This window comes from Odontesthes bonariensis, chromosome 7 (genome assembly GCF_027942865.1).
Source record: "Odontesthes bonariensis isolate fOdoBon6 chromosome 7, fOdoBon6.hap1, whole genome shotgun sequence".
NCBI lineage: Eukaryota > Metazoa > Chordata > Actinopteri > Atheriniformes > Atherinopsidae > Odontesthes > Odontesthes bonariensis.
Genome location: NC_134512.1, coordinates 28,240,308 through 28,257,107, shown reverse-complemented (window position 1 = coordinate 28,257,107; position 16,800 = coordinate 28,240,308). Strand labels below are relative to the sequence as shown.

The 16,800-nt window shown below is 41.2% G+C and overlaps 1 protein-coding gene across 1 annotated transcript; it reads left to right on the top strand.

Annotated features, from left to right (window-relative positions):
* The first annotated feature begins 8,628 nt into the window (after positions 1 to 8,628).
* On the top strand, positions 8,629 to 14,503 carry hapln3 (hyaluronan and proteoglycan link protein 3). Its single transcript, XM_075471058.1, has 5 exons — positions 8,629 to 8,774; positions 9,447 to 9,648; positions 10,571 to 10,969; positions 12,850 to 13,152; positions 13,258 to 14,503. The coding sequence occupies exons 2-5, from the start codon at positions 9,516 to 9,518 to the stop codon at positions 13,533 to 13,535; spliced, it is 1,113 nt and encodes a 370-aa protein (XP_075327173.1). The 5' UTR covers positions 8,629 to 8,774; positions 9,447 to 9,515; the 3' UTR covers positions 13,536 to 14,503.
* Positions 14,504 to 16,800: the final 2,297 nt, after the last annotated feature.

Here is a 16,800-nt window from a genome sequence, read left to right as displayed (position 1 = left end):
ATAGATCAATGAGCAGTGCTGACCAAAATGTCATTGGGGTCATTAGGTGGGAACCGTGGAAGCCAGTAGCCCCGGGCGGGCCTGTTTAGATCGGCCTGGGATCAGGGCTGGGTCCTGAGCTCCAGGACTCCAGGAGGTAGCAACTTCTGTGACAAGCGACAAATCTTTGAAATGTATTGGGAGATGCACAGTTGAAGATTTTTACAGGATTTATAACAGCTTTTGTGGGACTTTAGAGAGTTTACATCCAATTGTTGTAGTGCTTTCATGCTATTATTGCTTTTACAAATGTTGGATGGTTAATTTAAGACTTTAGGTTTTGCTATTCGTTCGTGACTTTGAATAACTTGATGAATTAAAAAATGAGAATCTGATAAACATTTAAACCTGTTTGTTCAATATTCATTTTTAAACAGGTAAATTGCCGTTAGTACTTGAAAACTTCTTTGTTTGAAAAAGATTTTTAGACTAATATCACATGCTCGGCTGTTATGTAGTAGTTGATCATATGCCACAAGAAAGAGGCATTTTCCCATACAAATGGTTACAAACGCCCCATATAATGTGGTAAATGAACATATATTGATGAAGCATGTGCATTTATTATTTGCTATTTCTCTGGCATCAAGTGCCAAGGAATATGATCCGAACCAAGTCATTTGATGAGGAGTCTATGCCTGAAGTACCGTACTGAGTACATTAGTTTAGGCAAGGCAAGGCAATTTTATTTATAGAGCACAATTCGTACACAAGGTAATTCAAAGTGCTTTACCGTTACATAAAAACACAAGAAGGCAATAAAATCATTAAAAAGAAATAAAAAATAAAAAAAACATTAAAAATAATCATTAATTAATTAATTTAAAAGTGAAGAGTGCAGATAAAATACTTTCAGATGTCATATGCACAGCTAAATAGAACTGTTTTCAGCCTGGATTTAAACATTGTCAGAGTTGAGGCCTGTCTCACATCTTCTGGAAGACTGTTCCAGATTTTAGGAGCATAAAACTGAAATGCTGAGATTAGTACATTTTCTTTTTTTTTTTAAAAATATAATCTGACTGACTGCCTCTTCATCCACGCAGCGCTGTGCTGCGCTTCACTCTGTTTGGTTTCCTGGTGTGAGTGGTGACCAGGGATGGACAAAGGCATCTGGGCAAAGTGGGCAGGAAACTGGAGGCATCACATCTGGTTTAAACAGGACACTCCTGCTATTTTAGTACCATCACAGATAACATGTCGTCCAAAAGAGGAGAAAAGCCATGTTATTTCTGCTCAGTTAAATGCTTGAAGGTGGTGACTTGGCAGGTGATGATAGCCTTTTACACAGTGATGTTCAAAGCTTTGCTTCTTACTTTTCGATTTTTAATGTTTAGTTGGTGCTAAACTTACATTTGTGAGGGTGGAAAATGTGAAATTGTAGTCTTTGTTTCCTATTGCAGTTCATTTGGTCTTCTATCTTTTAATCAAGTTAGAAAATATCTCACTGAGCTCAGCACTTGAGGCTCCTGTTGATCTTTTATTGAATCTTTCCTCTCTAATCTCTACGGTGACACTGAAACCACACTCTGTCTCAGACTCACACACCTCTTGTGACTAACCGCCCTTTTTCTGTGCGCAATCCCTGGTAATGACAGCGTGCCGATGCTCATGCTAGCGCAATCAACCACTCGTATCCTCAATCAAACCACACAAACATACACAGGCCTTCCTTTCCCCTCTCTTGCCGTCTCTCTGGGCTCTGCTCACCTCTCTGGCCCTGACGACCGCTGCCTATCGCTGAAATTACACCCCTCATAGGCCTCAGTCACCCAGCAGTTCACAGGGACTGCTGGTATTTAGAGCCCCAGGCCAAAGCCTTTCATCTGGGGCTTTGGGAAGAGCACCAGTCTGGTCTCTTCAAACACGCTTGGAGATAATGACTTTAGAGACACACAGGGTGGGGAAGGGGCTGTCAAAGTGGCTGAGAAGGGGGGCTGCTGTCAGTAACAAGCTGAGGGAAGAATTTTAAGAGCTTATTGACGACTGATGACATTGTTATGAGATTTAATTAGATATTGGAATAAAGCAGCTTTATTGCCTAACATAAATGCATGCCTTGCTGCTTTTCATGAAGAGCTAAACGTTTTTAGCCTTTCTGAGGCAAGAATGAGCCCGAATCTTGACCTTGAAACAACTCTGGAACTGCTCTGTTGCCAAGCATGTGGCACGACCGTGTCTGTCTCCGAGCGCCAGTTTTTGTTCTTTGGTCGAGACAAAAAAATATTTTTCAGAAAGTTGCACACTTCATAGGGGTTGACTGACAGATTTTTTGAACTCTTGGGTGGATTGCCGACCTACCTCAGGGTGCGTCCAAATATCTTTTGTGATCCCAACATCTTGTGCTAAGATTTGTTCAATATATACTCTAAGATGGTAGTTACTTGGAATTTCACACATACAAAACACAGAAATTCTAACATGGTGAACATGGAAAACAACAGGCGTATATTTGCTCACCTGCTGACTCTTGTCATTCTATTCCTGTTGGCATCCTGTGGCTCAGAGCAGCACTGTGAGCAGGCGCTGCCTCACGGAGCCACAACAGATGCCTTTAGTCTTTGTCATTACTCTATGTACAAAGGAAGTCAGAGACAAGGAAGCGAGGCCTTTTTTTGAAACTCGGCATAAATATTTTCTCTCAAAGCACATGTTTTGGGTGTTAATGAGGACAGTGCAGGGATGTGGTGAAGACAGATGAGGGTGTGAGTAGGAAGAGCCAACTAAAATATAGCCAGGATTCATGATAACTTACGTCAATAACAATGAGTTTAGATGCAAAAAGGCAAAAACCTTTATGCTAACCTTAACCAAATAAAGTAAAACTGAACTGATGTTATTTTTCAAAACTGTCGCATCATTTTTGAAATTCTACCTCTTTAGTTTGTTTTGTAAAATTTTAATTTTTTTCCAAAGTTGTTCAGTTGTGGATGGAAAGAACACAAAGTAAGAAAGCGTTAATGAGAGGGAACAAACAGGAGAGACGATGAGAGTTAACGGCTCAGCTTTGGGCGTACCACAAATGAAGAAATGCTGCTGGTGGCTCGGGTCTGGGGGTTCCTGCTGCTAGAATGCTTTCTTTTGTTCTAAAGTTTTACACAACATGTAAAAACAACCTCAGATGAACAACAACACATCACGTATTACATGGTGACATTATCTTAATAACAGAATGAAGCCAAAATGTAGAAGCAGCACGTAAAGAATTAAGTTTAAGAGTGTGTAGAGCCACCATTAGCAGCCATAGCTTTAAGTAATCATTTGCTGTATATTATCAGTGTCTCACATTTTTGTGGATGAATTTGAAGCCCCTCTTGTTTACATTGTTGCCTCATTTCATTCAGGTCTGCAGATATTCATTTATGCACAGCTATGTTAATGTGCACAGCATTTCAAACAGGTTGAACTCTGGACTTTGACTGGACCCCTGCAACACTTTGATTCTTCTCTTTTTTCAGCCATACTGTTGGAGATTTGCTGCTGTGCTTGGGATCATTGCCTTGTTCCATGACCATATTTTTGCCAGGCTGCAGCTGTTGGATAGATGGCTCCACATTTGACTGCACTAAACAAAAGCTGTCACAGAACCCATCAAATTCCAAACTTGGAAATCAGAATAACAAGATAGCAAAAAAAAAAAAAAAACATGGTAAAAAATCCATATAACATGACACTCTTCCTAACTTATGTTTATGTTTATGCATTTAGCAGACTCTTTTATCCAAAGTGGCTTACAAATGAAGATATAACATTACAGCTAAAATCAAAGCTAACAATAAGCTACTTAGAAGGAGGTGACAGTGTAGAGATGGAGTGCAGGCATAGAGGGAAGTGCAGAAAGATAAAGTGCAGTAGAGGGGGTAGGGAAGTACAGGGTAAGTGCTGGGATAGGAGATGCTCTCTGAAGAGCTGGGTCTTGAAGATATTCAGGGACGTCCCTGTTCTTGTTGCATTCGGTAGGTCACCATCGTGGAACGACACATGAAAAGTCTGGATTGTCTTAAGCGTGGTGTAGGCACTGCTAGATGACAATCCTGTGACGACCGGAGTGACCGAGTTGTGGCATAAACCTTTGCCAGAGCATTCAAGTAGATTGGAGCCGTTCCATTAAGCACTTTGTAGGCTAAAATCTAGGCTGATCGAAGAGGCGCCTTGTTCTGGACCATCTGCAGAGGTTTCACAGCACAGGCTGGGAGACCAGAGAGGACAATAAAGGTGACTCTGGTGACCATTTGCCCTGATCTTTGAGATTTGAAGTACATTTTCTCGGGGTGATTAATTCCAAGTCAAGACTTTTATTTTTCCAAAACCTTATTTTCTAATCAAATATCTGCTAAATGGATAATGAGCATGTTTATCATACTTGTTTTTGTTTTTTTGTCATAGACTTAACTGATGTGAGTGTTTTACTGTACCTTGTAAACAGTGTTTTTTGAGCCTGTTACAATGTTAACAAGTACCACTGAGCATCAGTGAGTCTCAACTCAGCCACCAGAGCACTGATTGTGCATGCACAGTTACACTGGAATAAATCTTTAGGATTCAAAGGAAAGAATCTAATGGCAGAAATGTGGAGTAAACAAACAAACTGTTGGATCAGCATGTGTGCAAAACAGTCTTCATTTTCAGCAACCACAGTGATTTACAATTGAACGCTCGTCGTCTTCCAGGAAAAGCTCCTTCCTCAACACCCCAACATTCACCACTACACTCGGCTCTGCGGAGATAGTGGTGGGCTTTTGGTTTCTGTTATGCTGACTGGGTGTCAGTCAGAACATGAGTTTCAGCAGAGGGCTCACCACAAAGGAAAGTGTGGCATGCAGAACCCCTAACCCCCCCCCCCCCCCTTTTTTGTGGGGATCTTTTCACTGTAGCTCCTTTAAAAAGTGGCAAGGATGGCGTGTCAGACAATAACGTGCAGAGCACTTTCGGGTTGAGCCAGTGTCAGGAGGGCAGCTACCAGCTGCACCATGATAATTGGCCTTCACTCAAATATTAGGGCGGTGGCACAGCAGCAGCACATTCTAGTGAGCCCCAGCAGAGGAGTGGAATTGCCCTTGTTTTCCACCACAGCCAGCTGTTTTTTCAACTAATGACTGAAATATGAGTTCATGTAGCAATATTTGCCGTTACTTGAGACCGTGGCAAAGCATGGGCATGTATTTTGCTCTGTCTGCCTCAACATACCAGCAGTACAGAAGCTGGCAGCCTTTGACAGTGGAGCTCAAGACTGGACGGCTTTTTACACTTATGATGTATGATTGGTATTTCCTGGTTTGTGACCTGATCATGTGCACAACATTTGACATGTTAAGGCTTCAGATTCAGTTAAAATTCAGAGTAATGCAATACTTACAATGACCAATCCGAGTGGATGACGTCCTTCTTATAGTTTAAACCTTCAGGGTCAGAGTCAGGTCATTCAGCGTTGCGTCAGGCAGTGAAAAAGCAGTAAAATACACCTGCATTGTTAACTGTTAATGAGAATTTTCCTCTGCTTTCAAAGCGACATTGAATCTTGTGAAACACTGTTTTGTAAATGAATACATGCGTGAAGTTACGTCATGTTTGAACAAAAACTGCTCAGTCTGTAATGAGGACCTGCCATGTTAAACACAACAGTCATTAACTGTTGTTATGTAACCACTTTTGCCTATTGTGGTTTTAAAAATGTATAGTGTATATTTGACCACACATTTATCAGGGTGAGGTGAGGTCAGGGATTGGGGTTAACTTGATTGACCTCGTATGCATTCATTTTACAAAACGATGCAAATAGCAGGTTCCATGTGTGTGCAAGATGTTGAAATGTAGAATTAGTATCTTCGGGTATTTATCTTTTTCTCCCATCAGTCTCTTAAAATTTGGTCTTTATGTATGATAAAACTGTTACATTTTACTGTGAGATATGTTCTTGACTTTAACCCGCTTCTAATGTTGAAATGATTTGTAATCTGATAATGACATACAACTGAACAGCAAAACTGAAGCAATTATGATTTATCCTTGCCAGAAAAATCTATGTGATTCAATTCAATTCAATTCAATTCATTTTTATTTATATAGCGCCAAATACAACAAATGTCATCTCAAGGCACTTAGATAGTAAGTCCAATTCAAGCCAATTGGAATTCAATTAATTAATAATAATCATAATTCATAAAATAATCCAATTCGTTCATATAGAGCCAATTCAAAAACAATTTCCTAGCTAAGAAAACCAACAGATTGCACTGAAAACTTTTTGTTTTTCGGTCCAATCTCCCGGCCTGAGCGGCGTGCCTGAGGCGACTGTGGAGAGAAACGACTCCCTTTTAATAGGAAGAAACCTCTGGCAGAACCAGACTCAGGAAGGGTGGCCATCCGCCTCGACCAGCTGGGGTTTGAGAAGACAGAAAAAGGGGGGGGGAAGGGGGGGGGGGATGGGGAGAAAGGCAGGGGGCCACCGCGACGGCGGCACTGTAACACCATTCAAAGGATATCTGTTGGAACAGGGAAACACGAGTTAATGACCACAATAATATCACATATACATAAAGAGAGTAAAGTGAGGAAAGGTGTGTCAGATGAGGCCCCCCAGCAGTCTAGGCCTATAGCAGCTTAACTATGGGATGTTTCAGGATCACATGAGCCATCCCTATTCAAGGTAAACACAAGAAACTTGTGCTAACGAAAAAATAAATAATAAAATAAAGTAAAGGACCAGACTCAGTGAGTAATTCCCTATACTCCCTATATAGATCTGCTCCTCACACCACAACAACCATCTTTTTACAGCCACAAGCTACCTCAGCCTCTCACCAACTGCACACCAGTCACAGCGGGGTGGGGATGCAAACCCTGGTTCGGGTAGGGGGAGAAATAAAAGAGGTAAGAGAAGCGGGAATGGGATTCAAACCCTGGTTCGGGTAGGGGGTAATGAAAGTATAGAGGGTGCCAGAGGTGGAGGCAGAACAAGACACACTAGCAGACACACTATCAGATTCAACAGACCTAACTATAAGCTTTATAAAAAAGGAAAGTTTTAAGCCTGGTCTTAAAAGTGGAAAGGGTGTCTGCTTCCCGGACATTTACTGGCAGCTTATTCCACAATTGAGGGGCCTGATAACTGAAGGCTCTGCCTCCCATTCTACTTTTAGAAACTCTGGGAACCTCAAGTAAACCTGCAGTTTGGGAACGAAGTGCTCTGTTAGGAAAATATCTTACAATGAGATCTTTAAGATATGATGGAGCTCGGTCATTAAGAGTTTTATATGTAAGGAGAAGAATCTTAAATTCTATTCTGAATTTAACAGGGAGCCAATGAAGAGAAGCTAAAACTGGAGAAATATGATCTCTCCTGTTAGTTCTCATCAGAACTCTGGCTGCAGCATTTTGGATCAACTGAAGGCTTTTCAGAGAATATGTAGGACAGCCCAATAATAAAGAATTACAGTAGTCCAATCTTGAAGTAACAAATGCATGAATTAGTTTTTCTGCATCACTCTGAGACAAGATGTTCCTGATTTTAACAATATTACGAAGGTGAAAGAAGGCAGTCCTAGAAAACTGTTTTATATGCGAGTCAAATGATAAGTTCTGGTCAAAAATAACTCCAAGGTTCCTCACTGTAGAACTAGAAGCCAAGGAAATACCATCTAGAGTAACTATATAGCTAGACAATTTCTCCCTGAAACGCTCAGGTCCAAAGATAACGACTTCAGTTTTGTCTGAATTTAGCAGCAGACAGTTCTGAGTCATCCAGGTCTTTATGTCTTTAAGACATGCTTGTAGTCTGACCAACCTATTGGTTTCATCTGGTTTTATAGATAAGTACAGCTGAGTATCATCAGCATAGCAATGGAAATTTATGCCATGCTGTCTAATAATGTTACCTAATGGAAGCATGTATAAAGTAAAAAGAATCGGTCCAAGCACAGAACCCTGAGGAACTCCATGACTTACTCTGGTGTGTGAGGAAGATTCTTCATTTACAAGAACAAACAGAAATCTATCAGATAAATATGATTTAAACCAGCCTAATGCAGTTCCTTTAATCCCAATAACATGTTCAAGTCTCTTTAATAAGATACTGTGATCGACCGTATCAAATGCAGCACTGAGATCCAACAGGACAAGCACAGACACAAGTCCGCTATCAGAGGCTAAGAGGAGATCATTGGTAACTTTCATTCCATGACAATGTATCCAGTACTCTTAAATCCTAACTCGTATTTTTTCGTCTGACCCTCTGGGAATCACAGAGCACATCACTTGTTTTTTTGACCCACTTAACACCATTTAGATAGACCTCACTTGAGAAAAGTCTGTGTTTTAGTCATATTTACAGTAAGTGGTGGCTAAAGTATACAAGTCCTTTACTTGGATAAAAGGTATCAGTAATGAGGGCCAGTATTGCATTGGAAAAACCCTCACTGATAATGTTTTGAATAGCAAAATGTACTTTAAAAGTCACATAAAAGTAATAAAAAGCTGGAGTAAATGTGATATTCCAAATCTTTTATGCATACTAAAACAAGACGTGTTAGTGATGCGACTTTTAGATGGGCTGCCTATTGAAATAAGCTGCCCAGTAATACCATATCTGTATGTAAAACCTCCCCTAAGTTCAAAGGGGATGCCTCGACTCGTGACGTAGGCGCGCGCTCCTCTGGATGGCAGGACGCTTCAGACAGCGGAGGATGAGCAGGAGATGAACTGAGGTGAAGACACGCTGGACGGACAGCTGCTTATCGGTGAGTGTGTTTTTTACGGGCGCAGATATTTTCTCGTGGACTGACGCTCTAAAAGCACGTTTTACACCGGGGATAGTTAGCATATTTTATGGCTCAAATGACTTTTGAAGCGGCGGTGTGATTCCGGGCTCAGGTGAGACTAGCAGTTATGAGGCAGCCGCGTCAGAGAGACTTTTCATCAACAGGATAATCTCTTTACACCAGTCACAGAGACAAGACACAAGACAAAACTGGCAAAACTTGAACAAGGGAATACCTGTAGCTTAATATTTACCAGCTACCCTACATTCAGCATATTCATTTTGCCTCTACAAGGCACCTAATCGATATGTTCTTGTTTTTAAAGAACTATTTCGTATAAAAGACCACTGTCTACCTGTAATCAAATATGTATTTATCTATTCTTTGTTATTCGCCAATATTTTTCTATTTAAAGAGCAACCAGTGCGAGGGGATACTACAGTTAAAACCTATCTGTTGACGTTGCTTACTGAGGCTTTTGCTTTTCATGTGCCTATCGATTTAATTTAGTGTAAAGAGCTGACTGAAACACAAACGTAGGAGAAATATTGGCAAATTTCAAATGTATTTGTTTGTTTTTGTGAGTTTGACCAACAAATATATGCACAGATTAAACCTAATGCTGACGTTTCTACCCCCTATTTACGACAGCTTTTAAGTTGTTGGATCTGAAAAGGGGACCGTGTTTAAGCCCGTCTTTGACCCTGCATAAACAGCGTTATGATGGCTCTACAGCGCCCCCTTCTGGTCGTCTGCGCGTACCTGCTGCTACACGCCGGTCAGAGCAGGACCATTGGCTACAGAAATGGCTTTCTCTACCAGGACATCAGCAACGGGAACGGAAACGGAGAGAGTAAGTGCTTTGTGAGTCTGTGTGCACATTAAAGGTAAGGGATTTGTGTGTGTTTACTCTGGGGCACAAATGAGCTGCATGCATCATTTGTGTACATCATAACACAGCTGGCTGGAAGAGACCCGGCTTGAAGACAACTAGTCTGTAATTCATGGAGCTTGGGCAGCCTTCCATGGTTATCAAAGCAAACTTTGCCGGTGAATGACATTGTTTACTGTTAGATGTGTTTAATGTATACTCAGGATGCTGTTTTATCCTCTTTTTCCTCTGCAAATCAGCGATGCTGTGACTTTCTACACAGATCTTGCAGCATTTAGTTTTATGCATTTAACTCACTGTGGTTCTGCACAACATTAGCATTGTCAACAAGAAAGATTTGGGAAAAAAATGGGGAAATATTGAGCATGTATAACCATTATTAACTCCACATTTACATGAAGGACATTGTTGACATCGAATGGCGAGGTTTATTCGAAGGCTGCCATGACAGCCTGAGAAAACAAAGCGGGGGTAAATAGCGTGTTTCTTAAAAGACCTTTCTTAGAGAACTTTGACATGTCAGAACACAAGAAGAAGGAGGACAGGTGATGAGGGGATATACATAATAATGACCAAAAAAACAAGAGTTTTCACACAAACAAACACATTTTTAATTAGATGGAAGATTGTGTATTTAATTTCCAATTTTTTTATTTTTTTTAAATGCTTGTAGCATGGAAAGCACAAGCTGTGAGATAATAGTTAGAGCTCCATTACACAAGTTTAGTAAAACCAGTCTACAGAGCATTGATTAAAGACCTCAGCTGTTTAGCTTGATTCATCATAGTAAGTCATACCGATCGCTACTAGATTCAAAGTACAATATTAGAATTCTACTCTCCAGCACATGCTATGTTTCTGGTGTTTTTTCTATCTTTTCTAGTCTATTTCAAAGGGATTCGTCTCCACGTGGAATCGACCCTGCCTTCAGTTTCGGCCTCTAGGGGTAGCAGCGTCACCCTTCCCTGTCACTATCGCTACGAGCCTGAACTGAGCACGCCACGTAGGACCCGTGTCAAATGGTTCTGGCTGCCTTCCAACAGCATCACCGCAACTCTTTCCCCCGAAGACTTCGTCAGAGAAACTGAGGTCATGGTCGCCATGGGGAACCATCATCGCAGCTATGGCAGCTTCCGGGGCCGGGTGCGCCTGCGACGCTCAGCTCCGGGGGACATGTCACTTGTGATCAATGAGCTGCAGCTGAATGACACTGGAAGGTATCGCTGTGAAGTGATCGACGGCCTGGAGGACGACAGTGTGACAGTGGAGCTGGAGCTGAGGGGTGAGATGCATTTGCCATGTAAATCTTTAAGGTTTGTTTGTCTTCATATTTGGTCAGTGGAGGGTTCAGGAGGACCCAAATGATAATTTGATCATTTGCAGGAAGTTGGGTTGACATTGAACGAATGCAAGGCAAGAAGTTAAAAAGATCTGAACAGAAATGCCTTAAGAACACCACTCAGGAGTGAATGCGGTAAATGACACCATAAAAAATCCTTGCCTTAGTATTTCACAAGAGAAGTGAATTTTTATTTTCTATTTTCTATTCGGAGCCCGAGTTGTTTTGGAGCCAGTACTTTCGAGGAAGTGCCTCAAAATGCAGAAATACTTTGAGGCTCTTCTGCATTAGCTTATTGCTTCAGATCCAGTGGCTACGTCAATCTTCTACATCCTGTGTATTCTATGACTAGTTTGTCCAAAAGGTCAGTTAGGGTGTGGCAACTAAAACATCTAACGTGTCCTCAAAGCATGAATGTAATACAACTACATTTATAAAATATAAAACCACAAGTATTGCTGTGGGCAGGAATTACCTCTTGTAATGTTATCCTTTGCTGCTGAGCTGAAGAAGCCTCTGACTGAACACACTTTGTTGTTTGATCACTATTTTACCGAGAGGGTGTGCAGCATTGCTTAATCGGTTCTAGGGACTCCAGAACAGCTAAGGGCACAGAACTAGTTTCTTTATTAGTTTGTTCAGTTTCTTTGGCTCACTTGCTTTGATGTTGCTGTTCTCAAAGATCATTGTAAAGCAGACTGCACTCTCCACCACAGACTTCTAGAAGATACACAACATCTTGAAAGACCTAAGCTTCCTCAAGAAGTAGAGTCTGCTCTGTCCCTTCCTGTAGACAGCCTCCATTCTCAGTCTGTTGTCCAGGTGGACACCAAGATATCTGTCGTTCTCCTCCGCCTCTTCTCTCAGGGTAGAAATAGTGTTTTTGGTTTATTCCTGTTCCTCCTAAATTCCACCATCATCCCCTTTGTCTTGTTTTTATTCAAGATTAAGTGATTATTCCCACACCATTCCACTAATTGGTTGACCAGTTCCCTGTAGCCAGCTTCTTGTCCATCACTGATACATCCAACATCTGCAGAGTCATCTGAGCTTTTCTTGAGATGACAGAACTCTGAGTGGTACTGGAAGTCTGGGGTGTACAGAGTGAAGGGAAACAGAGAGGGGACAACACTGCTGCTGACCATATTTTCATACACATAACTCTCGAGTCTCAAAAACTGTCTCTGTCTGTTTGTCAAATCATCAGTAAAATAGGTGATTGTAAAGACATTAACTTCTATTTTTTATTGCAGATTCTCACAATATATATAGGCTTAATTAAACTAAATGCCCTGGTGAAATTAAATAACATGATCCTCACAGTGCTACTGGCTTCTTTGTCCACTTGAGAGAGGGCTTGTTGAAGTTTGAAAGGTGTTCACTTTCTTACTGAGGTGAGCCAACGACAGTCTCTCCACTACTTTCATTATGTGGGATGTTAGGGCAACTGAGCTCTCTTCACCTAAGGCACATAGATGGGATTTTTTAGGTACCAGAACCAGGCAGGTTATCTTCCTCTGCACTGGAACTTTTTCCTGACTTAGGATAATATTGATGTCATCCCCATGTGGCTCACAGAGTGTATTCCAGTCTGCGGCCTCAAAACATCACCTCAGAGTTTCTTTACCTTTCTTGGGAAAGTTTCCGAAGTATTTTTAACAGTGGGTGTATAGATAGAGGTGAGGAGTACCAGATTGTTGTCCGATTTTCCTGATGTAGGACAGGCAGAGTAGCTGTATGTATCTTTTCCATTAGCATAGAATAAATCCAAAACGTTTTTTTCTGGTGGAGAAGTTGACAAAATATTCACCTTCTATATATAGGTGTGGTGTTCCCCTACTACTCTCAGAAAGGACGCTACCATTTTAACTTCTTTGGGGCCCAAAAAGCATGCCAGGACCAGGATGCCACTCTGGCTACATTTGAGCAGCTCTTCACAGCGTGGGAGGAAGGGCTAGACTGGTGCAATGCTGGCTGGTTGGCTGATGGCACAGTACAGTATCCAATCACATTCCCACGTGATGGCTGTGGGGGTTTGAACTTGGCTCCTGGTGTACGCAGCTATGGACAACAACATCGCGTCCTACACCACTATGATGCTTTCTGCTTCTCGGCTACAGTAAAGGGTCTGTATGAGCATGTGACTTTTTCTTTCTTTCTTTTTTTTTTTTTAAGATCAAACCACCTCAGTACATACAGTCTTTTCAATGATTATTCTCTCCTGCACTTAGGGAATGTATACTTCTTAAAGCACCCAACCAAGCTCAACTTTACTGAAGCGGTCCAGGCTTGTGCCAATGATGGAAGTCAAATTGCCAAAGTAGGCCAGCTGTTCGCTGCATGGAAGCTGATGGGATTGGACCGCTGTGATGCCGGGTGGCTGGCTGATGGAAGCATCCGTTATCCTATCACAAATGCCCGGGTTAACTGTGGTCCACCACAACCTGGTGTGCGTAGCTTTGGGTTCCCCCCCCTTTCCTTGAAATCTGGTGTCTACTGTTATCAGTAGACGCTCTGACTCAGCACAACACAACAATTAGTTGTAACAGTAAACTGGTTCCACGCTTTGCTCTGCAGGATGGTGTTAACCATTGCCTGAAGGCAAATTAGCAGTTAGCCAGGTTGTTAATCTCTCAACTATATTACAGATTCATCACTTTATATCATCACAAACCCAATCTATCTGTCTTGAACTTGACTACTAATCAACAACGGTGTTAAACTTTGCCCATCTCTGATGTGATACCACTCGAACTTGACAAAACAGAACATGGTCAGAAGTATGTGGACACTGGAACATTACAGCCACAAGTCACAGACATCTAATTCCAAAACAATGAGGAATATTACGCTGCTATACAAACCTTATCTCCTTATGTTGGAACAGAATTTGCTCAAATTCATTCATAAAGTCAGCTACATACATTGGGTAATATGTGTTTGCTCACAGTCGGTGCTCCAGCTCATCTTAAAGATGCTGCAGGGGGTTGAGGTTATGGCTCTATGGGCCAGTCAGTTTTGTCTGAACCAAGCTTCAAAAACTATTTCTTAATGGACCTTGCTTCGTGTCATATTGAGAAAAGAAATTGTTGCTTTTACATTGGACACACATTGGCTAAAATGCCTTACTAAAGGCCGCCTTGACGTTTAAGGCAATTTTTCCTTGTTATTTTCCTGTCAATTTTTTCCTTTTGATCCACAGATTTCTATCTCATGATTGTAATCTGGCCAACTTGTAGGATACTAACACCATGGACTCCTTTCTTTTTAACAATGTAAAATATATTGTTTACCATTTTCTGAAATATGTCAGTTTTTTTTCTAAATGTTAATGAGTGGTGATCTGTGATCAATACAACAGAAGTTGTGAGCTCTACTCTGTATCGTTGTAATATATAAACCACTTTGTTTAGATCCTACATGGAGGAAGACACAGTGTTTCATTACACATGTTTAACTTTTTTTTAATATATATAATTGTGTCTATGCATTTGTACTGTTTTTCTACAAATTAAAAAAAAAATACAACTATAACTACTTTTTTTCCTACGGTACATTTATTTGAAAACAAAATTCCAAGATTATGCCAATCTTGACAAATCTTGACTCGATGTAAAAATTAAGCAGATTCCTCTGGACACATGGTGAGTGGTTCTTGGGATCATCATGGCCAAGACTTACTCGGCGTCATTCACCCTCCTACAGGTGACACAATGGGTACTAATTAGATACATAAAATTACATTTTTGTCCATAAAATGCCACCTGGGGTGCCGTTATCCAGCTTTCCGGAGCAAAATCTTTAAAAAAAAAAGACAAACAAATGGGTCACACACTGTCTGCAAGCCAACTGTTAAGACTGACAAAGCTCGATCTCCAGAGCATATTAAATAGATTTTGAGCATTTTTAAAATAAGTCAGCTGTATGTCTGCTGTTTGAGACCTCCAATAAGCCATGTAAATACAAATTTAGCTTCCTGGATCACTGCAGTGACAGGTGAGTGTGAAGACTCATGCCAACCTCTGAATCCAGTTTGAGCAAGACCTGCGCAGGACTGTTATGACCCATTGCTCAGTCTCAGCATTAAAACTGCCTGCTTGCTGTGGTATCAGGTTCTAAGAGACACAAATCCCAATGCAGTCAAGCCAGACCTTAACAATTAAGGTCAAGAAAAAAGCACTAGCACAAACCACTCGACCACAAGCATGGCCAAGGCGATCTGCAATGCAGATGTGAGCAATTTGCCTTCAAGCCTTTCTTTTTAGAAAGATCTGTCTACCGGGAAATCCTCCCCCTCTCCTCCAAGGGCCAGTAGATTAGAACAAAGCCTCGGCCAGTAAAGCGCTATTTCTACTCTGCACTTCCATTATGATCCTGCGTCCAAGAGCAGTCCAAGCTTATGCTCCCTACCAGCTATATAGATTTTCTTGAGATATCCCAGAACTTTTTTAATTGGAAATGCTACATGCAGAGTGAAAGCAATCAGCCACAGGTGAGATAATCAGGCGAAACCGCACAGCTAAACTGAGTTAGGTAATCAGGGAAAATGCAGCAGGAAGAAGTGAGCCTGGAGAAAAGTGAAGAATAGCATCATGGTTTACATGTTGGCAATGATGATAACAAAATTATACCAGTTTATAGTTTGCATTCAAAGACATCAAATCTTCACAATAACAATGCTGAAAAGGCTGAGATGCCAATGCTAACAGATAAATTATTTATATTAGCAATTTCTTTCATACATTTTTAAAGCTGCCCTGTCATCAATTGAACTATTATTATTAGCGTTTTTCCAGATGAGCTAACGGACAGACCATCTAAACAGATTAGGGGAGACGGACTTTAATAGAAGGGTCCTAATTAAATAACATGTTCATGAGCATTTTGGACCTCTGAATTTGAATTTGATATTATTTTGTTGTTGATAAGCCATCACTTGTCAAGGTCCTCACAAATTTAGGTTATTTTTCAGTCAGGAATGTCATAGTAAAACGGTGAGATGGGTTACTGACCCATACAAAACACCCACTGTATGTAAACCTAATGAGCGCCACTCAGTCTGGGCACGATGCACTTTTTAGATAAGTGGAGTCAAACACCTCACTTCAACACCCTACATCTGGCTGTGAACAGAGATCCCGCTTATTAAAGGGCCAGCAGATTTAGTAAACATGTCCTATTTACACCTGCTTGCAAAACATGGATACACACACACACACACACACACACACACACACACACACAAATGCATTCTCCACCCCCTTTACCCTAACACTAACCATCACAGCTGAATGCCTAACCTTTACCATAATACCTGCTTTGGCCCTCAAAAATCCCTTCAAACACACAGGGCCCACCATTTTGGCCTCATAAAACTTGCACACACAAAAACACAAACACACACAAAATCTCACACACGGAATACATACCTGCACAGTCTGCCACATACACCTCAGATTATTGAAAACACATGGAATGTAACTGCTAAGGTAAATACATGTATGGATGCACGTAAACATGCTGCCACACATGAGCTCATACACACACAACACTGCTCATCCTGTTAAGACACACACATGCACACAGAGCAGGTCTGTTCACGGTGACTCCAGTGATGAAGGTAGCTGCTGTGGGGGCTGATGAAGGAGCTATTTATCGTATGTTGTTTCATGATTCGGTTGCACAGGAAGGAAAAACAAACAAAACGCCAGGGTTGTGCATGTGGCTCCGCCGAGTTTACCTCAAGTGTTGCTGCTCTAAGGAAAACCGTTTCC